Source organism: Falco peregrinus, chromosome 8 (assembly GCF_023634155.1).
Source record: "Falco peregrinus isolate bFalPer1 chromosome 8, bFalPer1.pri, whole genome shotgun sequence".
Taxonomy (NCBI): domain Eukaryota; kingdom Metazoa; phylum Chordata; class Aves; order Falconiformes; family Falconidae; genus Falco; species Falco peregrinus.
The window spans coordinates 12,237,929-12,263,188 of NC_073728.1; the positions used below are offsets into that span (position 1 = coordinate 12,237,929).

Sequence of the window (25,260 nt, forward strand, 5' to 3'; positions counted from 1 at the left end):
ACACTGGTAACAAAAACAGAGCTCGCACTCACAACAGTTAAGGCATAGCTGTATGTGAAGACGAGGTTTAATTTTTCCCATCTTGTTTCCTGCCTTCTCCCCTGAAAGCACAGCTATGCTCAGGGGAAATACTCCTGCCCTGTTTTTCACCTGGTGTATTAATCTCAAAGGATAGCAAGCACACGCACAAACCTCATTTTGACACTTTATAAACAGGGGATTTCTGTTTTGTGTTAAAAGCGTGATTATACTGTTACAATTAAGTTGAAGCAAATTTCCAACATACGAAACCGTCAACTAAAAGGAACCTCACTTACGTATCAGAAAGATAAGAATTTACAGAAGTTTAATATGAATGCTATGTCAGTGAAGACTTGCAGAAACATGCAAGTGTACATCAACCACTGACACTGCTTTGGATCAACGCTGCCTCCTGAATACTTCGATCATTTGGCTTTTTCCTGGAAACACTGCCTTAATTAAAATCAACATCACACTCTGTATAGCCAAGTACCCCTTACTACTGCCAGAGTACAAGTCTCCCACATGAGCAAACCAACCAGACAAAACGCATCCTTCAGCTCAGATCCATCAGGCAGGATCCCTCCTGGCAGAACCCCACGTTCAGAAGCCAGGGCGATCAAGCAAGCACCCAAAACTCCCTAACTCCTGCTACTGCTGCAGCACGGCCAGCTAAACCCAGCGTGGGAATGGCACAGAGATTTCAACAGGCCAAGGCTGCTAGGGTGTGCTCCTTGCTTGAACGTAGTAACTTCATATTTTCTTTGAAAAAAGAAAAACCTCTCCGAAACAACTGCATTCAAGGCAAAGCAACAAAATCCCGACTAACGTTCGTTACTGGAAGCAGACAGAGTAGCTGCTCACGCTCAGACGATGTGGGCGCGTTCGGGAAATTAAGCCCATAAGGGCAGACGAGCACCCGGCGCACGGGGTGGCCATGAACTGCGTCCCCCCACGCAGGAAAGCACGACGGTTTCCTCCAGAAGAGCGACCAACGAAACACGGCGAGGTGACCCACCCTGGCCACCACCGCGGAGCCCCGCCGGCTCCCGCAGCGCCGACCCCCGCGCCCGGGCAGGCACCGACCCCCGGTCCCGGGGAGGGCGGGCAGCCCCGGGGCACCCGCGGCGGCCTCACGCCTGGGCTCCACCGCACGCCGCGAGCTGCTAAGCAACCGAGCGCCTCGAACTTATTGCAATTAAACTTACTAATTTTACCTCAAATCCCTCCCTTCGGCACCGACAGGTTTCGCAACTCGGCGTGGGAAAGCCCGGGCCAGGCAGCCCACTCCCGGCTCCCGTGACTCACGCACGGCGGGGCGGGAGCGGCTCCGGGCGGAACCGGCTGCCGCGGGGGCCGCGTCGGGCCTAGGCCCCGCGGCGGGGGGCGCCGGGCCTGCGGGCGCCACGCACCGCCGCGCCTCCCTCCCTCCCGCCGGGCGGCGAGGCGGCGGCCGCCCAGGCAGCCCCGGCCGCCCCCCCGGGCCCGCAGGCGGCGCAGCGGCGGGCCGGGCCGGAGCGCCTGACCGCCGCGGCGGCGGCGCGGCTCCCGCCGCCTCCCCGCCCTGCCTCTCGGGCCCCGCAGCTAGGCCGCAGCGCGGCCGGGTGAGCCGCGCGGCGGAGCGCCGGGCCGACCGGGGCCCGGACCGGGCGGCGGCGGCGGGGATCGCGCCGGGGCGGTTCCTCCCCCCGTCTCCCCGCCGGGGCCCCCGCACCTTCTTGATGTTGTAGAGCCGGGTGAGCATGCCGACGCCCCGGTCGTTCAGGATGGTGAGCTTCTCCGCCAGCTTCTGCTGGCTCGGCTGCAGCACCGACCGCGACATCCTGTCCCGCTGCGCTCCGCGCCCCCCGGCCCGGGCCCCGCCGCTCGCAGCCCCGCCGTGCCGCGGCCGCCAGCCCGGCGCTGCCTCCCCGCGCCGCCGCCGCCGGCCTGGCTCGCTGCTGCCTCCGCGGGGCGTGGCCACGGCGGCGCGGCGCGCGTCACGTGGTGCGGCTCGCGGGCGCCCCCTGCGGGCGGGCGGCGGCGGGGCGGGCGGGGGCAGCTCCCCGGCGACGGGCGGCGAGCGGGGCGGGCGGCGGCGAGCGGGGCGGGCGGCGGCGAGCGGGGCGGGCGGCGGCGAGCGGGGCGGGCGGCGGCGAGCGGGGCGGGCGGCGGCGAGCGGGGCGGGCGGCGGCGAGCGGGGCGGGCGGTGTCTCCCAGCGCCCGCAGCCACGGGGCGCAGGCCTTGCGCTGGGCGGGCGCCACTGCCCGGTGTTCCCCTTGCCGCTGTGCTTAGCGGCAGAGCCGGTGGACTGTGTGCTGGGGGTGGCCCCGCCGTGCGCCTCGAAACCGTGAGGAACCGGGGGGGGGGAGTTGTCAAGGTTTTTCCTTCAAGGTGTTTCACAAGGCCCCGTTTTTCTTACTTAACCGGCCGAACATGGCGAGGTGATGCTCAGGCCAGCGTGGCGCAGCTCATCCCCACCCAAATGCCGTCGCCGGTGGCTGTGGTGGGCTGAGGCCGCTTCGGTGGGCAGCAGGGGTCCAGGGGAGCCCCGGGACCCCCACGGAGCCCTGGGACCCCCACGGAGCGAGGGGCTGTGGGAGCCACCCACCCCCAGCCGCTGCAGTGGCTCACCGTGCCCCCTGAGCTGCTGCCGTAGGCCCACGTACCGCGGATCCAGCAAAATGCCATTTCGCCAATTAGATGAGTCACATCACCGCTGTTGGTTGGGTTTTTTTCTTCTCTCTTGCAGCCACGGTAATTAAAAGCATGTATTTTTAAGGGCTAGTGAGATTTCCATGCAGTGAGTGCCAAGGAGAAGCGGCAACCTGTTCTGGAGCGGCAGCACCTCCAGCTGGGATGCTGGGCTCCCCGGCCTGCTGCATGGGGGACAGGCTTCAGAATTAGGCTTCTAATCTCATTTATTTTTATAATGGCACAACCATCTGTGCCTTTTTTGCATATTAATACTTCTATTTAATTTTCAGTTGGCATTTTCGTATTAGAAACCAGAATCGGATGATCTTGTTCTTTTAGCGGTTTTAAACTAATAGATTTTTAGAAAGTGTAGAAATGAATGGGAGAAGCCTAAACGTAATTAAATTGTTACCGACCTCCTTCTTCACTTCAGCAGTTACAAGATAATTTATGATTCAGAATGAAACCGGGAAGCAAGAACGTAGAGTTCTGATCTTAAGTCTGCTATTGACTCATTCTTTGGCCCTTATCAGATGATTTTCTGCCGCAGCTTTGTGTCCAAGAGTCCGGAATACCTAGCAACAATGTACTGATTAATTAGGTTGGATCTGACCTGTCACTACTGGAGTCTGCGGAAAACATCAGAAACATTCAAATCCATATTTGAATTTATAAACAATAAAATGGTATTCAATATCAAAGTACCTAACAAATAATATCTATATTAATAACTTTACACAAAGCATCTTCGTTATATTATTAATTAATTTTTTAAAATATCAAATATATTATTTCTAGTTGCAATAAAGATGTTTCCCATGCAGCTGCACTGCAAAATAAGAACAAATACTATTGCTAACAGCCATTTTTTTTGTTTCTCACCTGCAGCTAAAACAACAGCAGCCAATTTTTAATTCCATATTCAATTATTTTTCAGCCATATGGAGTCTTCTGGAAGTTTCAAACATTAACAATCGCAGAATTTGTAATTGATGTATAGCCATGCAAGTGGAATGATACCAACACTGTGAAAGTTCATTGGGAGTTTTTCTCCATTATTACTGAATCATCTATGATCTAATAACCCAGTCTTTCTTCCTCTAGAATTAGAAAAACTAAGGATTGAAATGGAGTCAAAGTCACTTGATTGTGATAAAGTTTGTGCTTACAGAGCTCACCGGAGAACTTTCACGCTCTCTGTAACTACTAATGTAGTTTGCGACGTGAAAGCAGTCAGTCACTCTCCACGCCGCACAGACAACAGGGTGAGGCACAGGAGGGAAAAATTACTCTTTCCTTTATAGTAATGGCAGAGCATCGTGGTTTTAAACGCCTACACTTTTCGTGAGGCTGTTTACAAGATCCTCTTGTTATGAGGAGAACCTCTGGTTGCTATAATTTTTTTCATTGCAAATGGTGCTGACAGCTGCATTTCTTGAAAACATGCCAAATATCAGAACAGGGAAAAAATATCAGTAAACAAGAACTTCTGATACAAGGTATTTTTAACATGCAGCCGTACAGACTTAATACTAAATAGTTTATATCGCTGTAACATGGTTAGTCACAGACTTTTAACAATATTCTTCTAACATGCAAGCAGATACATTAAAACAAAAAATAATCTCTTTAAATAGAGCCTGACAAAGCAGACCAGATGTTTTCAAGTACGGAATGTCCCTTACCACCCTTTGCAAAATGAGTGTTTTTCAGCAAAGGTGTCAGCGAGCTGCCAAGACCTGATTAGGAAAAGAAGGTATACCAATCTCAACTCGGAGACAGACACGAAAAGCGAGTTTGGAACCCACCGACAGAAGATGTTACTGCCCACACAGACACAAGATGCTGCCAATCACATAACTGGCAGCATCTTGCTAATGTGAGTGTCAGGTCTGGTGTCAAGTTTGGAACTACAATGCGTGCATTTTTTCCTCTTGCTTTTAAACACTTACTGCTCACTAGAAGGAGAAAATGTGCACATCTAGGGAAGATACGGTGTAGCTGAAAGGTTAAGATTTCACAGAAACCACATCAAAAAGCCTGGAAACCTTTGCTATATGTGAATGGAGAAACCATGATAACAGAAAGCAGATGTCACCAAGATCAAACTTGGTAAATGTGAATGCATATACTTCAGTAGTCAACAGTTTTGTCATCACTTTTAGCAGCAGCAGGGTTATGTTGTCATACTACTATTGCTGCAACTTTAGAAACTTCAGGAAGATGTATAGGTTTTCAGCAGGAAGATTTATGGCATATTAAATTATAAAAATGTCTGCATTGTACAATCTGGGTTCACCAATCTGGCAGCAGGCATAACAATAAAGTGGAAATACAAGCTTTGTCAGTAATGGCATAGCTCTTACAGGTGTGGCGAAATTAAATGAAGGGAAGAGTAAGGCTAACAACTATTTTTAAAAACACAACTACTATTTCCTTGATGATTTATTAATGATTAACATTTAAACAACTTACTTTATTTAGTCTGAAAATACGAGTTTAGGGCAAGTTTCTAATAGCACTTTGGACTTGATTTGAGCTCAGGTCTGGTCCTTTTGAAGTCAATTTTCTGTTCAGTTCAGGGTTTGATTGTGCTGTTCTCTGTGGGGCTTTCGGGCAGTAACGAAAATGATGTTTGAGAAGCTTCAAAAGAGTAATTACCAAGTAGCTCCACATATAACAACTCCACCTGGTGTCCAGTGAAGCATGTGAAGGGTATATATATTTTTCTAGCATTGCTACTTTAGAACATGTAATGGACAATTTACTACTGCAGAGTAGACTGTATTGCCACCTAAGTCTTTGGTAAACTTCTAACTTACATTTCTGTAGAAGTATTTATAGAGATATATATTTCCTTTCCTGTCTGCATTTTTTTTTCCTTGGTTTAACATCTTCTGACCTGGAGACTATTCAAAACTCCATGACCAGGAGTTTCAGTGAAGCGGCAGCCATCGGGAGCTGCGCTGCCCATGAGTGATCTGGCACAGTCCACTGCACAACTTGGGCCCAGGTGGCCAACAGAAGCCAAGAAGCAACTTTTACAGACTCGTTTCATTCAATATTTCCTTTTCAAGTAGAAAGAATGCAAAACATAAAACCAAACTCTTATTTGAACAGACCAGAATTTTTAAATGGTCATCATAATCCCAATTATTTGGGTCATGCCACAGTATTTATTAAAAAATAATACATATATATTTATCACATTGTTAAATTTGCATGTAAAGGCACAAAGGCTGGCAACTTTACCACTCAAAGGCTATACTATTGTTTAGATCACCTATAAAAATAATAAATAGCATTGAACAAACACAGTTGCCTTTATCAGACAGGCTTTTAATCTTATCTGAAAAACAGGTTCAAAAGATCTATCATCCTCACTAAACCAAGCTGAGAGATTCATTGTATTTTAATCTATAATTTTCTTGATTAATCCAAACCTTTTTCATTATTTAATCTATCATGAAGCCAACATGTCTGCAATTTCCCATGTTCTCTTTTTTTCCTCTCTTTGCAGGTATTTGGACATTATTATAATCTTTTCTGTCATTAACATGAAGTTCATATGTGTGCCAGCTCTCTGTTCAATTTTGTGCATGTCTCCGAGTCCTTCTAGCCAAGGTTGTTACATGACATACAGCAGTTGCTCAGAGATACCAGGCCTTTGAACTTAAAAGAACGGGAACATTGGATGGGGAGGACACAAAGAGATGTGCAAAGCCAGTTTGAAACAGATGATGAATCCTGTGGCAGCTATTCTCTCATGCTCTGCAGAAACCTGCCAGTTTGAGAATACAGGAGCATTTCTGCTCATACTGGAGGGACAAGGATGATGAGCCTGCTCCAGAACTTCTAGTCCAACGCTATGCGAATGAGCCTCAATCAGTAGAGAAGCAGGTCATTACCAACATTTGAGAGCTTCCTCAGTGAGTCCCAGGTCCATGACTAACCAGTAATGCTTAACTGGCAAATCTAATGTCAGCCTGGTGGCTATGAAAGTGTGCGACAACAGGAAGAAAATTGGTTACATGTGAGCTACCAGCATGGCTAAACAGAATGAGCTTAGAAAGTATTGGTGGTCCAAGATTAGGCTTGTTTCAGCCTGAAGCACTGATCACTTTTAGAACAAAGATGAAATCAAGTTGGTAGGTTAGATCCAGTTGTCTAGTTTCAGAATTAGGATTACAGTTAACTCTTACAGAAACCATTGAGCAAATTATTTAAAGAGTTTTCTCGCTGGCTATCAAACAAAGCTTAGGAGGGCTGTTGGAATGAGTCACCCATCTAAAGTAAGGTTTTGGACTGATATGGGTGTAGACCTTAGGTTGGGTTTCTAGGCAGGAGTTACATCACCAGCTTTAAAAAACATCCTGGTAAACACTGAAATCAGAAAGGGCACTGGAGTAGGAGTCCAGCTAGATTAGAAGGGGCATTTTATTTGCAGTTTCCTTACAGGCTGAAGAGTCAAGCAGCAGCAACAGTGATCTCTCAGATGTCTGTGAGGCCACTAGAGACAGCATGACTAATGCTTGCAAATCTTTACCATAAAGATGAGTTAGCCTATGCTAACTTCCCACTGACCAGAATAAATCACAAGTGATCAGTTTGCAAAGAATGACCTCTGTCCTCTTTGAAACTGGGATGTCATCAGAAAGTTGTGCGAAAGGGTGCTGGAATACAGATGCCAGCTAGCCAGACAGGACCCATCAAGGCAGTCTAGCACACAGGAAAATTGCAGGGCTTCCGTTGGCCCCACATTTTTCAGTATCTTGATCCACCTACAGAGCCTTCTTTGGCAGGCACATGCAAGCTGGTGTGCTTTGACCTACTTTCTTTAGCCTCTGTTACTCACTTCTTCTGTCCTAGATAAATAGGGTAGCACCAGGCACTAATGTGTAGCTACAGTTACAAACGCACAAAAATAACCTATTAGAGGTTTCTCTGTTTCCTCTCTTTCTTTCCCTTCCCTCATGAGAATCCAGGGGAGTAGCACGTACCTCTTTAAATATGATGGCTTTTACGGTCTATCCAGAAAAGGATAAGAAAGAAGCCTTCTGCCTTAAAGTTACTCTACATATAGGGGAGGAAAATTTTGCCCAGGGAACACCTAAAGAATGAAAGGGTTTCCCCCACTGTTTCTAGGAATCACATTAACCAGTCAGTAGGGATCTTGAATACTGATCACAGTAAAAATCAAGATAAATGTTCCCTTTAAAAGTTTGAGGTTTACATATGACAGAACAGTCCAACTGTAGATTTTTATAGATAAAACATGTGGAGAAAAGCAAGCTAGTGGAGAAGGATGACACAAGCATCACCCAAATCATCACACCCATGAGCTACGATCGAACGGGTAAAAAATTGTGAAAACCTACTGCAGTTATCTTCCATATTTCCATCTGTAGTGTTTTCTCCATTTGACAAATAAATATGAATCATTTCAGTGTATACAAAACCATAAAGAGTTGTTTCACATAACACAGAAATATACAACTTAAATCAGAAATGGAAACAATACTGTGATAAATATGAGAAAAGTCTATCTCCAGTATGCAGTGTGAATCGCTATGTGTGGAGAGACACAATAAGGTTGTGAACAATGAGGAGTGCTTATACTTAAATAATAGTAGCTCAGAATTAAAGTTCAGTGGTTATTAAGATTGCTACAATAAAATTTTATGTGGTCATAACTTCAAATTTACCTCATTTGGAAAAAGAGACGGGATAACTCTGCCTCTTAACATTTGCCATTCGAAGAGCCTTCAGCTCTTTTTTGAAATAAGATGCAGAGAATTTTGCTTATGGGCAAACCAGGTATGCTAATTTTACTACAGGGAGTATAAGTACTTCAAAAGTACTTATTTTCTAATGATTTGTTCCCTAGGGAAACACTGCATGATTGCCTTCACTGAAGTAGAGGACTAAGTATCAAAGAATTTGATTGTATAGATTAGTTGAACAACTAATGCTTTGTGTATTTTTAAATATCTTTTCAATTGAAGTAGTACTCTTTAAAGTTATAAAGCAGGATGTGAAATAATACAAACACAATTTTATGTCTAAAAGGTGATAAAATCATTAAATATAAATATATACCAATTACTCCTACTGGATCTCCTTACGTAGATTACTTCTACTGCATTTAGAGCTTTTCACATACATTTCTTCTTTGGTGGTAAAATTTTCAGAGGTTTTGTTCTTATAGTGTTCGGGGGTTTGTAAGTCTTTTTTTTTAAAAGGATGTCCCCCTAAACACCTTTTAACATGTTTGAAAAAAGTTGGGTTTATAGGTATAACTCATTACACATATCTTCCAAGGCTGGGTTTTGGTTTTGTTTTCCCTGCAATATTTTGTGACATTGATAATGAAAGTGTTAATGATTCAGCATGTGCTACTCACAAGAAAATAATAGTCTCTACTCCAGGAAAATCTTTTCCCTTCATAGATAGTGCTCAGGTCAGAAGTAATCTCTTGTTCAACTGGCTGAATTATATTCCAGTAACAAAGTTACTATTAGCAAAGTAACATCAAAGATTTCATCTGCTTGAATTAGTGAAGCTCATTGTTTAGGGTTGGACAGAAAACAGCTATTCCATCTTTTATGGTGGAATATAATAATATTTATTATGAAAACTTGTGAAGGTTTAAAATTAAGGCAAAGTCAAGAACTCTCAGTGTTACTCACAAAAAGTCATTGACTGGTACTCTAAATACTAAACAGCCTTTTTGGTAGGACATTTAACCTGACAATTAAAATGGAACAGAAGTCTTTCATGTTCAAGGACAGTGTTATTCAGTAAGCTTTTGGTGATTTTGAAAGTGTGGTTAAAACATGTCAGGGGAAAAGGAAGAAAGGGAAATGCTGGTCATGACTTGTTCTGACAAGAGAGTCCCAAAGGTAAGAAATGTTCTTAATTAAGATGTTATCAAAGTAGTAAATTAATTACATCAAATGTATTCACATTGACATCCAAATTTGTGATTTTCTACCATTAGTCTAAATGAATTATATGTAGTTTCTGAAGTAAACCAGAAAACTTTGCTATGTCATTTTGAACTTAATTTATGGTCTAAATGTAAAAATGAATTCCATAAAAAAACCCAAAATAGTCAAGTATTTTAATAAGAAAACAGAATGGAAGCTTTGGCTACTTTAAAAGTAATGATTAAATAAGATAAAGTTAGGAGTAACTTGTGAGTTTCAGCAAGATGATTCTATATTTTCTCTTTACTGAAATACTCAAAGAGAAGACATAGTTAAAAAACCCTGACCTTTCACTCTTTCTGCTTATTGAAGAATAAAAGAAAAATATCAAACACTAAGAGACAGTGTAGGTCAATCTTGGTCATTCTTTGACTCTGCAGTATACCAAAAATCATTAGTTTTTTCTGGGTGTGTGTGTGCATATGCGTATATTCCAGGATGTTACCTCTTTTTCTAGGAACGTCTTTCAGTTATCAGTTCTCTTCTTGTTTTTGAAGCCCTGGTTTTCAAATACCTTTAGCTATCCCCCAGGTATTGCTAGATGCATCTATCCCCGTCCTGACAGCAAAAAATAAATCCCAGCAGTATTGCTTTCTTTGCCGACGTACAATATCACATTATAAACTTAGTTATGATCATAGCTTTTATCCCATCAACACTGTCGACCAGTAAGGCTTTACTTTGCTGCCTGCAATTTGCATTTTCTTACAGGTCACAGATATAGCCTCTAGGGTCAGGGATTTTATGTAATTAAATTATGAAGCAATTTTATGGAATTTTTAAATTCTATTTTATGGAATTTTTAAATTCTATAATGCTAAGTTTACTCATTTTAATTATTCACTTGACCAGAAAGAAAACAAAAACGTAGGAAGTTGGTCAGACTAAAAGCCCATCCAGCTCAGTATCCTGTCTCTATCCAAGGACAGAGCACTAAGGAAGAGTGTGAGAACAGACAAGCGTGTACCACTGCTGCTGCAGAATGTACTCCCAGACTCCAACAGTTTGTGGCTCTGGGACTTCGGGAGCCAGAGACAGTGTCTTGCGTTTAATACCTGTTGATCTACTCCTTTTCTATGAATATGTCCATCGCCTTCTGAAGGCATGCAAACTTTTTGGGTTCTGTAGCAAAAGCTCACTTAGCTTAACTGTGTCTTGCATATAGGAATTTGAAGAAATAACATAGGCCAGGTCCTACCTGAGTTATTTGTATTTTGAGAGGGAAAGGAAAATTAGATCTCTCCTTGTTAGTGGGACGGAAGTTATTAGGAAGCTCTAGGCTGGATGGATCAAGCTATAGATGTAGAACAAGATAGGGCACAGATAGCTTAATATTCCTTCCCTGCCTGCAGGGAACTTCTTCCCACACACAAGCATGCAAGCACAATGCAGCATTAGCAATGTGCTAAGGCAAGAAAAGGGCATGCAGAGGAACCATATTCTCCAAATATTTTTTTTTGCAGGAAGTGAAATGCTATGCTTACGCATATTCCACCTCACCTTAACCCCTACTTACAGAAGGCATCGCTTCATGGTGAACAGTAAGAATAGGTCCTACTTCCATGTCTGACTAAGCTAACCCACAAAATAATTCTCCTACTGCATTCGGTTTATGATCCTGACTAGAAGCTATAATGGTTTCCTTCTTGAACTCTTTGAACCAGAAAAACTTGCTATGCATCCGGGTACAAATCGTAACATTAATATTTTATTATGCCTGTGGAAGCTACACATAAGCAAAAGCTACACGTAAGATGCTACAAGAACTCTGAAATGAACTTTGATTTTTCCTTCTTTAATTTTAACTTTTCCAGCTGTAGGCTTGGACTTTGCTGTAAGAGAGACTTCTAGGGACTTTTTTTCTAAAGTAGCTTTCATGTCTTTGAATGACCACTGAAAGAAACCTGTAGAAAAACAGGAAGGTTGGGAGACAGATTAATTGCATTTATGCAGAACTAGGCTGCTAGAAGCTGAACTGCGCAGTGAAAATTGCTGTTTTAAGTGTTCTGATATAAGCCAAATTGTGAGTAGTCCTAATGGTTAGCCACTGAAAAATCATAATTTTATCTTTACCTTTTACTTCACCCCCACCCCCTAAAATGGAGAAAGAAATCCATGCTTCAGGTTTCAAAGGACTTGAAAACATTAGAGAAACTCACCTATGTTAACATCATTTCTCTGGAAAAGCTTTGATTTTCTCTTTTCTTTTTGAAGGTCTCGACCCTTACAGGTTCTTTTCAGGCCGTATGGCAAAGTTAACTTCTCTGAAGTGAAGGTATTCTTAAAATGAAATAACACACAAATGGTGGAGAACAACTGCCTTGGTGACTGATGGTCTGTGCTAGCTGTATAGTTAACCAGCACTCCTCGGCAGAGCAGCCAGCTGGAATCGAAGGAGTTTCATGCGTCTACATTTTTGTTAAAGTGGGTCACATTTTTGTAGCTTCCTAATAGACTGTTCCTTCCCCTGATTAACTTTGCCTGTGTCTCTGCTACTGAGCTGACATACCCAGTTTTACACCAAGCTTCATATCTATAGCTATATCGACCTCTTCGCTCACACATGACTGCACTGAAGCAAGTCAAAGTGCTCCTGGAGAAGAGACACCTGAGCGCAATGGGGGCTGGAATTCAGATCCTACTTACGTAACGCAAACAGGAGTTGTGCCAGACTCCTCACCCCAACACGTCCCCAGGGATACTCTCTATGGCCATTAAACATTTCAGCTTTGCATTCTACTCTGTTCCTCAGTGCTCATTATTCAGCATAATCCATCACACACTCTAAAAATATACATCTTTAGATCAGTGAGTCAGGCTGCTCATTTGCATAGATTGCTCACAAAGCGTGGTGAGAGCAGAGAAATGCCCTGCTAAGTGTTTGTAGGGCCATGCCTTTGGTTATGAGCACGGCTTTGCTTCTGGGGAAATTTCCCTGCAGCAATATGAAGAGATATGCCAGTGAAAACACTACTGGTTCAGACTAGCTTTAGAAGAACCAGCATGCAATGCTGCTTGAAATAAATAAATAGCATGAAGTGAAGCTGGCTACCCTTCAGTCCAGGGATAGAAGGTAGTGTTTGGTGGAGGTCCACAGAATTACTAATATTATTAGGAACAACCACCGGGCCCCTGATTGCTCACAGTCTTTTGCAGTGGGGACTGGGCTTTCATATGCATGCTGGCAGAGGCAGATGGCCAACTCAGTCTCCCAGGCTACAGACTCAAAGACTTGAGGAACCAGCTCTTTCCAGGCTGGACCAAGATGCATCCTCTGCTTTCACCTGAAGAAACACAACATAGGTAAAGCTGGTCAAGAATGATGTGGCATACCCAAGAAGCATAGCTTTAATGGATGTTTTGATTTGTATGCTAAAGGGGTACAGGAAGAGAGGATATGTAAAGGCATGCTTAGGATATATACTACCCCTTACCATGGGAAACCCTCTGCAGCAGTAAATGAGCACCACAATTATGCAGAACCAAAGCTTAAAAAAATTTCAAGGAGACTCCCAGCACCTCTGGCCTCACCCCATTCTCACAAACAAGTAACTGCACATTGTTTAGCCAATAGGGTCTAGCGCTTCTAATGTGTTAAAATTGGCAGAGCCAGAAATCCAGAAACAAACTAACACCTTACACTAAAGCTTGGCTCACTAACAACCAGGCTACAGTGTGTGTAACTGCAGCAATATGTGCAGGAGTGCCCTGTCAACTTTTTGTTTTGATAACTTGCTGAATGCAGCCTTCAGCATGGCCCTGCTTCCCATAACTTTCCCCATTTAGACCAGCTAGTACCGCAACACTTCTAAAATGCTTAATAATCTGCCCCTGCCTTTACCCCTTATTCCTGCTATCATGGAAGAAAACACCAAACCCTACAATAGTTGGCAAGCTTAGTTTCTTCAGCCTCTATGTCTCACCTCAGCGATGCAGTGATCTCAGTACACAAAACTGAGAATCCTTGCGGACTTTTCACTCTTCACTATATTCAGTTCCAGAAGAGTCCTTGCTACAAATTCATTCTTCTCCAGAAATGCCATTTCAAGATTTTGTCTACACTTTGGTATTTTTTTAAGGTCATATGTTTCACTTCCAGTCAGGATCCCACTTAAGATAGATTTTCCAGGCATGTTACTGGATACCAGGATGAAAGAGGTATAATACCTGCATCCAGATTCAGGATATGGGACAAGGTACACAGCCAGGCTGGGGAAGAGGACAAGCCATTTTCCATCAATCTCCCTTTCACTTTGCTGGTACTCTAGTTTTGTTCCAGAATATTCTTTCCATGCCTACCAGATGTAGACAAGTCTAAAGCATGGAAAACAAATGGATGAGAATAAATAAGCGGTTGTCTCTCAGCCAGATCCTCTCTATGTGAGGGAAATGGCATGGAGCACAGACTCATGTCAGAGCAAATGCCTCTGAAGGGAAGCATGAGCATGTCATGTTCCTGCCATCCTCCCATGTACCATCTTACCCTGTTGTTTAGGGTCTGAATGATCCTGAGCTCGTGCCTCCAAATTGCTCTCTTCTTCAGCAACAGGAGAGACAGCAGGAGTAGGCATCATGCATCGACAACTTCGCAAAGATGAAACGGAGACTCTGCATCATGTATGAGCCTCCACGCTGTGTGGGGCTCACCGTTCTGGAGTGCCTGAGGCAGAGAAGCCATTGCTAGAAGTGCTTGCATGTGTGTTGGCGCAAATGGTGGTGAAATAGTTACTATGCCAGGGGGCTTCTCCCGCTCAAGTCAGTATGGATGTGGAGCTGTCAGTCCCAAGGGGCCCAAATACCACGGTGTGCTTTGATGACAGCCTAACCTACATAGGGCAATTTCAGATTTAAGCTATTCTTTGCACTTGTTTCAAGTATGAGATCATCTTGAATACAGTCATTGCCAAATAGTGCAATACACTTCCAAAAAAGCTTATTAGAACTTCATACAATAGCATTATTATTTCCCTCTTTCTATTTTAAATAACTCCTGATGCATTCCATGGTCACACTTGCTTTTCTCATTACCACACTACATTCGTGATTCACAGTCATCCTGTGACCAACTGGTGCACACAGTTATTTTCAACTTCTCAGTTATTTTCAATTAATGAATGTACAGTCTGCAGCAGAGGCTTGTATTATTGGTTAGATATTAGTTGATAATATTTTGATTTTTGCCCAGTTTCTCTTACTCCTCAAAGTCATCTGGTTATTGCAGTTTGAAACATGATGCAATTAGTGTACTAATTAGGGTTTGATCCTCCGCTTCAGGTAAATCACTAACATAAGCAATCATCTCTCAATTTTTGGTGCATTTTACAATCAAGTTCAACCCTTTAACATACGCATTTTTCGGAATGCAAGGCTGGTTTCTCAGATTTACCTGTCTGGAATGTCTGGTTATCATTTCTCTGATAGAAGGTAGCTCTTTTGCATTGATAAATACAGGCAGTACCTAGACTAAAATGAACAGTGGAAGGAAACAAATACAACAGAGATGACGTATCATCGTATGAGCTTTCTGAATATGTACAAGCAGTTTTCTGTAATAATTAGTGTCTGTGTTACACATTTCTTGGTTAATACCCACTAGAACAGGTTCTGCTGAATTTCTAGACAGACAAAACAGAAGAACCATGAACTTAAAAAAGATATAAAATTCTACTACATTTGCATTTGTAGGTAGCTTATTCAAGACCTGAAGATCCAGCAATACCATAAATGCATTCAACCAATGAAGCGGAGAGAGCATCCTGCTCCTACCATATATTTGGAGAAGTCTTCTACCCTCAGCAAAGCATGCAAGAGGGAGTGTTCATCTGTGAACTGAGATCCCAATTTTAAACTCTAATGTCACAATTCTGTCTTGGAATGGAAAGTACAAACAACTTGACAGCAGCATGTAAACGCCTGTATTACAAAAACTAGTATCTGTGAATACTCGGGCTAGATCTAATGCTTATGATATGGACACTCTAATTACATAATAATATACTAATTCTGCATATAAACACCTGGGGAATATTTGGATTTCAGAGAGGTAGCAATAATACAGATTTTATGTCCAGTAGTGACCTCTGGTGTTTAAGCTATTTATAACAATGATAAACATTCCTAGCAGAAAATGACTTGAATACTTTGGCATCAGCTGCTTTTCTGTGTCCGCACATCTTGCAGGCTCTTCCTCAGAGGTTAAGGAACAACATGTAGTTGTATTATTAAGTTTAGTTGCAAGTATCTTACAGATCTGTCACAGTTTAGTCTTGCAAACGCCTACACAGCAAGCTCCATACTTGTATGGGGCAGAAGTTGGTTACAAAGCACATCCTACAGCCTTGCTATTCTAAGGGCAGGCTTCTGGGTCTGGACTGCAAGCAAATTTTGCTCAGGCTTTGCCAATTTCCTGAGGCATGAGGCTCTCCGCATTCTTGCTGGATACCGTACTGTTCTTGGTCTTTCACAGCGGCAGCTGCAGCAAGCCAATGCAGCTTGAAAAACAGCCATGAAACACTATGAAATTGCTAGCTTAAAGCTTTCCATTGCTTTCTTGTTATTAATTGCATCAAAATTATGGAGTAGACCTTAACAAAAATGAATGAATCAACTTCTACATTGTTATTAACTGCTGTGAGTCACAGTCCACTTTCAGAGAGGCTACTGAATACACATCCACCATGCAGAATATTACAAAACCTCCTACTTGTATTCGAAATTTAATTTTTGTTGCAGAAAGCAATTGCTGAGCATTATGAGAATTATGTTTTGTCCTGCAGCGTTCTGTTTGGCATCTTTGCTACCTTGATCCCTGATCCAGCCCAAATCCCTATTCTCTTCCTCTCCCTGCCCTAAGCATCTTCCTTGATCTTATCTCTTGGTTTAGAATCTTGCTTTTCCAGATGGTGTGGGGGGTGTTCTGCCTTTTTCAGATGAACTTGGGTTTACGTCTAATTCCTATCAGGAGATTGCCTCTGGCATTCCCAGAAATAACTTATGCTCTTGCAGTCCCTAACACCATTCTCTGTTTCTTGAATTGACAGGGCATTTGTAGACCTCTTTACGTGGAACTGAGTTGCCACTGTTCTGTACTGCGTTCTAGGGAACTATCAGAAGGATCTTTTCAGAGTCATCACATCCTGCCAGCACAGCTTTGAGAAATATTGTAACATCGAGAGGGGAAGTACCGTAATAATGCATCCTTATTTTACAAACCGGCATGGTGGATTGTTGAAAATGCCCTGAAATGTATGTTTGGCACAATTTAAGTTAATGGTATTACCATTTAACTGCACAAACAAAAATTTCACTTTTGTGGAACACTACAAATAGTACTCTGTAGAGAACACGAGCACACAGGCATTGAGGGGATTGTGAATAAGGGAAACCAGTCTCACCTTGCCTCCCTTTTCTTCCTACGTAGCCTCTTTGGTAAATTTAAGAAGATGATTTTGTTTAGCCTTTGGCCACTAGCCCAGAGGTTCCGGAGGGAGGGTGTGTGTGTGTGGGGGGGGGGGGAAATACTTAATTCAAGTATTTTCTAAGTGTTTTCCCATGAAGCAAGGCCTAATTACACTCAGACAGGCATTGCTGCGTGATTGGGTTTTCAAAACAGCCGCACTTACCTAATAAACAGGCATTGACAGTTGAAAGGCTGCTTTAATTAGACTGCTGCATTGTTCGCTGCCAGACCAAAGCCCCACAAATACTAGTTAGAAAAAAACAACAACCAACCCACCACCAAATTTTTAGGTGAACCCAAAACTTTCTGACAGGCTTACAGTACTAAAAGCAAAGCACTGGCAAACCCCCTGTGACTGGCCCCGCTACAGAGCCCAGAGCGAGCTGGACGCCTCGCAGGGAGTCACTTCTCGCAGCGGTGGCCCCGGGGGCCAAGCACAGCGGGTAGGAGGCCACGGTGCCCACCCCAGTGAGGCCGGCCCGGTCCCCGCCGCCCATAATGAAGCCGGGCGAGACAAGCCCCGCCGTGCCCCCGCGCCTGCGCCCAGCCGCCGCCTCACGCCCCCTCAGCGCGGAGATGAGACGGCCCCGCGCGTCCCGGCCCCGCGCGCCGAGGCTCCGCCCCGAGGGCCCGGCAGCCAATAAGGGCGCTGGCCCTCGGCCTACAGAGGGGCGGGGCGCCGGGCGGAAGGGCGGGGAAGGGCGGGGCGCCGGGCGGAGGGGCGGGGCGCCGGGGCGCCGGGCGGAGGGGCGGGGCGCCGGGGCGCCGGGCGGAGGGGCGGGGCGCCGGGGCGCCGGGCGGAGGGGCGGGGCGCCGGGGCGCCGGGCGGAGGGGCGGGGCGCCGGGGCGCCGGGCGGAGGGGCGGGGCGCCGGGCGGAGGGGCGGGGCGCCGGGCGGAGGGGCGGGGCGCCGGCGGGCCTTGCCGTCAGTCGCGGGCGAGCGGCGGCGCCGGGCGATGCACTCCCTCACCCAGGAGATCCGCAGCTTCTCCCGGGCCAACCTGCGGAGGCAGCGCACCCGCGTGACGACGCTGACGGGCAAGAGGATCATCGAGACGTGGCGCGGCGCCTGCCTGCAGGTGGAGGAGGAGGCGGAGGCGGCGCCCGGCGGCGGCTTCGTGCAGGACCTGAGCGCCGACCTCCAGGTCGGCGTCGTGAAACCCTGGCTGCTGCTGGGTGAGCGGGGCCGGGGGCCGCTGGGAGGACCGGGGGGGCGGGGGACCGGGCGCCGGGTGCCGGAGGGGGCCCTGGGGGCGTCGGGGGCCTGGCTGCAGCGGGGCAGCCCGCTTGGCGTAGCAACTGGGCCCCCTCTCTCCTCAGGGTCGCAGGATGCTGCTCACGACCTGGAGACGATGAAAAAGTATAAGGTGAGGTGACACGGAGATCGGAGTGCACCTGGCGCAGTGTGGCTGGTGGAGTTCTTCTAAAAAAGGCTGGAATAGTCCCGAGTAACTTCAGGAAAATTGTATCACCTTGGCGGTGTTAGAAGCAGCTCCGTTTGCAGAGGGGCGGATGCCGGTGGCCTTCGGGAGAAGCTGGGGTGCTGCCAGCCGGGGGCTGGTGTGGAGGCGTCGATGGGACAGGTCCCACGCTGTGCCGTGTGTGTCGCCCTTTTGGAATGGGAGCAGCATCAGGCCGCCATGCCCAGTGCGGGTGGGTGGGACACACGAGGCAAAGCAGCAGCCCGAAGTCTGCCCCGAGCTTTGGTCTTTTCACTCTTCTGTGTTACAGTAGTGGGGCGATAAGGCCTTGGGGCAGCGGTGCTCCTGCAGGGCAGTGGGGCACTAGGCCGGCATCTGGGGCCACATAAATGTCATTTCGCTGTAAATTACAATAACCCACAACCTGGCCATAGCCTGGGCTGAGCAAGAGGGCAGGAGGCTAGAGGTGGTCTCACCTGCCAAGCGCAGGTATAGTTTACTTTGAAATCCTTCTGCTGCAGTAGATGGTACTAATAACTCAGTAGAAGAAAGATTAAGCTGATGGGTTAGGGCAGGGTTGAAATTTGGGCGATTTTTGTGTGGTCTGTGCTCTTATTCCTATAGCTTTCTCTTTTATTTTCCATCTGTGTGCTGACGACTCCTTTTTCTGTTGAAAATCCTTAATTTAGTTTGTGTTTGGTTAAGCACAGATCTTTTCCTCACAAAAAAAATCAAGGAAACTGAATTTTATCACAGTATATTTTAACATGCATTGAAACTTTGCTTGGAGAAAAGTATACCATAAACAGCGTACATATGTACAACTGAACGCTGCTGTTCTGGAAGGTACGGTCTGTGTATGCCTAAAGAATAATTTACTGTTGCTACTACTGCTCATTTTGCTTGCTGTCTTCAGAAATTGTCTTTTTCTGGCCCCCCTCCCCTTTTTTTTTTTTTTTCCTTAGGTTACTCATGTTCTAAATGTGGCATATGGAGTCCAAAATGCCTTCCTCGATGACTTTATATACAAGACCATTTCTATTCTGGACCTCCCAGAAACTGACATCACCTCCTATTTCCCAGAATGTTTTGAGTTTATTGAGAAAGCCAAGATCCAGGTATGGTTTATCAATAATTAATGTTAGTAGTTATCCTGTTTAGATTATTTATTACACTACTTTAAAATCTAAAGCAGCTTTTTTTGTCAAAAGAAAGCATGGTACCAAATGAATAGTTTTGCCATTGCCTTTTCCAATTTTAGATAGACAATCCAAGCAATTTCTAAGCATTTCTAGAGACATGGTGCTGCTGTTAATCCCCATTCCCTGCAACGTTGTTTTTTCAGAATGACTGTCTTACGTGTCTTAGAGAAGTTCTTCTTTAATACAGTTGGACTAGGAGCTGACTTTATCTAAAGAAATCCTTTTGTGAGTCCAAGTCACTACATCTGACAGAGGGGAAAGGAGAAACTTTACTTTCTGTACTTTATCCACTGGGGATGTTGTTCTGGATTAGAAGCAAGCCTAACGGGGCTTTTACAGATCTGTGTGGTTTGTCAGCAGTCATCCGCCATCCTTGTGCTTTTCCTTGGTTGTCTATTGAAGATGAAACACATTGAGACATGAATTCACACACAATTACGTACCAAGACTGTCAAGAGAATGTGTTACTAGTCTTGGAGCCAACTTGTGATTTAACTGCTAACAAAATCCTGAAAAAGATGCAACATAGGAAATAGGGTGAGGGGACTCCTTCTGGGGTCGTTTGGCAGATTTGTCTGTAACCAAGACCATCCCTGACTCATATTTATTAAGTTCAGGCTTACTGTGTAATTTACGACAACCGTTGCTTGGACCTTATTGCACGCTATTCCACCATATCTACTATATTCATTATTTATGTAGATTGGGATAAAAGAAGATAATCTTGCCCCAGCTTTCTTTGTGTCACACAGTGTTCTTTCCTTCTCTCATTTATCATTTATGAGGTATGTGATACGCGTTGTCGCTTAATGACCTTTTCAAGGTTTCTAGTTACGGTTTCCACTTAATTTCTAAATGAGACTTGCCATTCATAACTGCATCGTGTAGCTTTCTGCCTCTGGTGTTCATGTTCCAGTTACTGTTTTGTAAGCTAGGGAATTCTGAAAACTTTTACAGCAGAATTTATAGTTTTCTAATAGGAGAGTTGGGTGAAAGAGCAGGTGATTGATGGAAGAGATGTTCTTCAGGATCATTTCGTGAAGCATGTGATAGTAGTGTGCGGAGACAGAGCTCTGGAAGGTTTGAAGTACTTTATTTGCTTTGTTAAAGTAGCGCTAAAAGAGCTTATGATAAATTGTATCACAAATTATTATTCTGCTTAAGTAATCACAAAAAGATACTAGTTTCATGCCCTAACATGGGGGAGGGAGAGATGCTCACTGGTGAGAGAGTGTGATATATGAGAAATTATTACTAGAACGTGATTAACTTAATGGAGAAGTATGAGAGCACTTGAATTAGAGAATGCAAGTAAAGCTTGCACTGTTCAGTAAGTCATGCCAGCTGGTACTTGTAGCAGGATTGACTTTTCTAAAACTGTAACTGCCTAAGTCTGTAGATGCCATAGTACAAATTCTGATACTGATCAGAGCTCACCTTTTCTTCTAGGCTCCAAATTGGCAGGCAGATTTTCCGTGACATGTTAGGTGACCCATATCAGATCATAGTGCTATGAATGAGGGATTTTTTTTTTATTGTTCTGTTTCATATTTAATTAGAAAAACTTTAAAATACTGCCTTTCCAGGGATCCATTTTCATGAATATCTCTCCTTATTGCTCCCTCTGTCCCTCCTAAAGAAAAAGCCCTGGCACCACTGCAAAGTAAAATAGGCTGTCAGGATCAGAGGAAGAAGTTCTTGGTAAATAGAGATTAATGTCCTATCTGCAGTCAGTTTCTCACTTTTATTCTGTATTCATATCTATATACAAAATCAGTTAAGAAGTAGCATGCCAAATGAATCTCTGTATAAAGCAACGATGGGATTTAGCAAGGAAAGCTAAATGTCCTTACGATTAAATTTGGTTTAGTGTTATTGCCCATGTTCATTCATGTCCAGCAATTTTCAGTTCTATTCCATGGATATCACTCTGTAATTTTTAGCAATGTACAACAGAACTGTCATTAAAAAAAGAAATGCATAAATGTGAAAGAAGAAAATAAAGCATGAACTGCACAAAGAAAAAAGAACTGCTTCCAATGCTTGTTTTTTTTACCCTCACTGCCACTGCTAGATACTGATCTTGGTTATGGTACATTATGTCTAAAATAACTCCCACTGAATCAGTAAAAACTACTCCAGATCTACAGTGAATAAGCTTCAGCAACTGCTTTATTAGCAGTGGCATAAATATTTTCAATGTAATAATTTTGATGTCATTATTATAAAGGAGGTAGTGGATTTACAGGTCACCACTGGCACTTCCTCAGGGAGTTGAAATACATGTACAAATCTGCTTTCCACTCTGCCTAGTCTGTGTGATGAGGAGGCATGCCCCTCCGAATGTGAGAAAGGGAATGAAGAGTACAATTCTCAGCAGGCAAATGCAAAGTGGATGTGATTTTCATTGCAAAAAAGGGTGGTATTGTGGTTGATTGTGCTGGGATGCAGGAGCTTAGATTCAGTTCCTAGCTCTGTCATAATCTTGTGTTAACTTGAGCAAGTCATTCTTCTTGTCTCAGCTTGGCATTTCTTCAACAAGGATAATTACACTCAATTCCATACCACTTTGTCTTATTATTTAAACTGGAAGATTTTTGGAGCAGGAACCATTTTCTGCTCTGCGTGTTTATTAATACACTGGATAAATGCAACTCCTGGGTCTGTAACATAAACCATCAAGTTCCTGGAAAGGAACCCTGGTGGTTATGAGCTCTTCTTTTTTGTCCGAGTAAAATGCCCATTGAATAATTTGCACCTGCTAGGGCAGACAGAGCGGGCTGTTTATATCTAGAATAAACTCATTCAGCACATTGTGTCATGTATCAATATCTTTATTCAGAACATGTAGATGCTAGGGGTTTGATTTTGTGGTTGTTTTGGGTTGGTTTTTTTTTTTGGGTGTGTGAAAGTGGCATTTGGCAGACAGTTTAGACTAAGCCTTGAGTCATAGCCTGATGTACAAACACAACAGGATCGTGAAGCCTGGGCCTTGCAAATGTTGGCTCACACTAGGTTGTCTAGTTGTCTCTGTGTTAACTCATGCCTGTTATTTCTTAATGAAACTTGCAGTGTTTGTTTAAAGAGTCATTCAGGTTTCAAAGATTGTGTGGGAAATGTTTAGGTAGGATAAAACCATTACTTTTACAGATAATTGAGGATAAGCATGAATTTAAAACCCAGGAGAAACAGTTGTGACTTTATGCGAGTTTCGGTAGTTTCGGGTTTTGCACCTTAGTCCCCAGTTAAGGGACTGTAGTTGTATCAGCCACTACAGTTGTGTCAGCACTGTGATGGGGAAGTAGACGTTTATTGCAAATCATGTGGTCTCTTTTCTGTTTTTTCTGTTTCTGTGCATGATCCTGCTTATCCAAAATCTTCATGGAAGAACTCCATAGCATGCAAGAAACGCGTGACTGAAATTCCAAGATGTTCTAAAATCTGCCTCTGTGCCTAGCTGTTTGCTGCCTTGTTATGTTTTTAACCTGGTAACAAGATACAGTCAAGTAAATTCCTTGCCATATTTGAAATAAAATCTATTTTAAAATTGGCAGCCAATTAGATCAGATATCTTAGCATTTCAGACATCTGTGATTTGTTTTTTACGTGAGGGGGCTGCTGTCTTGGGGAAAGGGACAGAGGAATGTTTTTTAGTTCTAAGGTATGAATTAGGTTTCAAGTATTTGATAACTATGAAGTGGCCTTGGTTCAAAAAATACTTAATTTGGGCTTGTATATCTGTGTTTGGAGTCACTTGTATGTGTAAATATTTGCTTGGAACTCATCAAGGAGCTTTTAATAAGTCTTAACAGATTTTTATATAAGGTTTCTAGTACTTGTTACTATCTATTTAATGAATATCCTGACTTAATGTTCCATTTGTTTCTTGAAGGATGGTGTGGTACTGGTCCACTGTAATGCAGGAGTCTCCCGTGCAGCGGCAGTAGTCACAGGTTTTCTAATGAATTCAGAAGGACTGAGTTTTGCTAGAGCCTTTTCCTTGGTGAAAAATGCAAGGCCCGCGGCTTGTCCAAATCCTGGCTTTATGGAGCAGCTTCACAAGTACCAAGAACAGAACATAAAGGCAAATGGAAGCATAAATGATCACGACTGATCAAAAGGGAGAAGTGAAACAATCTGTTTTGACTATACAGTAACAGATGTTGGATATACTGTAATCCGTCATTTTGCAGTCCCCTTTCACATGTGCATCTTAAAGTCTTTACATACTTTTTTCTTACCCTTCTTTGACCCCCTTTTTTTCAGGCCAAATGGTATTCCACTGACTTCAGAGATGATTTTGCCCAGGAAGAAGCTCTTCCTAGAATGCTAATAAAAACATAAAAGTTCAATTTTCCTTAAAATGCTAGAGAAAAAAACCCAGAACTGGTTGTTGGGGTTTTGTTTTTTTTTTTTTTTGAACCATCAGAAAATGCAGGCAATAGAGAAAGGAAATAAAATGAGTTAAGTTGCCCTGTTTAATACTAAACCACATTATGTATTCCAGTTGGTTTTAAAACCTAGGTAATAAAATGTTCATATAATAAAGTACCTTGGTACTGGATTTTAAATTCATATTGCAACTAAAGAGGATTTTATTGAATTTTGCGGGCTAGCCAGCCATTAAATATTTTTTGAAATGACAACAGATGGTCTTTTGAGGATGCTCAAAATGTGTAGGATGCTTTAATGCTTCATGCTTTTTACTGTTTCTCATCCAGTAGTGATTTGAAGTGCACTAACATGATGTTTCCAAAGTGCTGGAACCAGCCTATGAGGTTGGTGTTTGTTTGAGGTTTTTTTTGTAGATCATTTTGATGGAGATATGAAACATGTTTATAACAATCTATCTCAGACTTGCTGCTACTGTCCTATCATTGCACCCAGTCCTCAGTTGCTCACTCCATTCCACATCACCTGTAAAGAACAGATGTCGTAGAATAGGTAATTTTGACCCTCCTGACAGGTCTTGGGCATGTTTAAAAAAACCCACCAAACCAACCACAAAACTGCAAAAGATTTTAATAGTATTTTCTGTGGTCTTCGCACCAGTTTTAAGCGGTTTGATATGTTAATATCAACAAAATAAAAAGAATACTGTGTTTGGATAAATTTTGTGCTGAAATGATTTCAAAGGTTTGGTTTCAGGTGCGCGTTTGTGTCCACACCAGTTCGAAGCGCAGCACGGCGCGGCGTGTGAACCGCACAGTGCCTTGTGCTCAGCGGTCGCTGCTCATGCCAACGCGAGGCCTGGGCCACCGTCCCGCTCCCCGCTGCTGCGCTGTGGCCACCGCCCGCCCGTGGCCGAGCTGGTCACGGCGCCTCCCGCTGGGCCGCGGGCGGGAAGGGCTGGCGGCCTTCTCCCGGGGGGGCAGGCTGTGCCGGGGCGGGTCCACGAGTTGTGGGGAATCATCTAGGCCACGCCGGTTCTTTCCCACCGGGGTGTGCGCGTTAACGACGGCCGCTGGCGGCCCGCAGGAATGAGGCGGGGT

At 44.2% G+C, this 25,260-nt stretch overlaps 2 protein-coding genes across 5 annotated transcripts in view; one reads left to right on the forward strand and one right to left on the reverse strand.

Moving 5' to 3' along the window:
• NCKAP1 (NCK associated protein 1) overlaps window positions 1–1,955 on the reverse strand; it is a 61,201-nt gene extending 59,246 nt beyond the window's left edge. For all 4 annotated transcript variants that reach the window (XM_055811976.1, XM_055811975.1, XM_055811974.1 and 1 more), the window contains exon 1: window positions 1,736–1,955. In XM_055811976.1, coding sequence (XP_055667951.1) covers window positions 1,736–1,843 — 108 coding nt within the window. In that variant the 5' untranslated portion in view covers window positions 1,844–1,955. The remainder of the gene's footprint in view (window positions 1–1,735) is intronic.
• Window positions 1,956–18,031: 16,076 nt separating this feature from the next.
• Window positions 18,032–24,371, forward strand: DUSP19 (dual specificity phosphatase 19). The gene is made up of 4 exons (XM_055811907.1): window positions 18,032–18,321; window positions 18,466–18,512; window positions 19,532–19,684; window positions 23,661–24,371. The coding sequence occupies exons 1-4, from the start codon at window positions 18,102–18,104 to the stop codon at window positions 23,880–23,882; spliced, it is 642 nt and encodes a 213-aa protein (XP_055667882.1). The 5' UTR covers window positions 18,032–18,101; the 3' UTR covers window positions 23,883–24,371.
• Window positions 24,372–25,260: the final 889 nt, after the last annotated feature.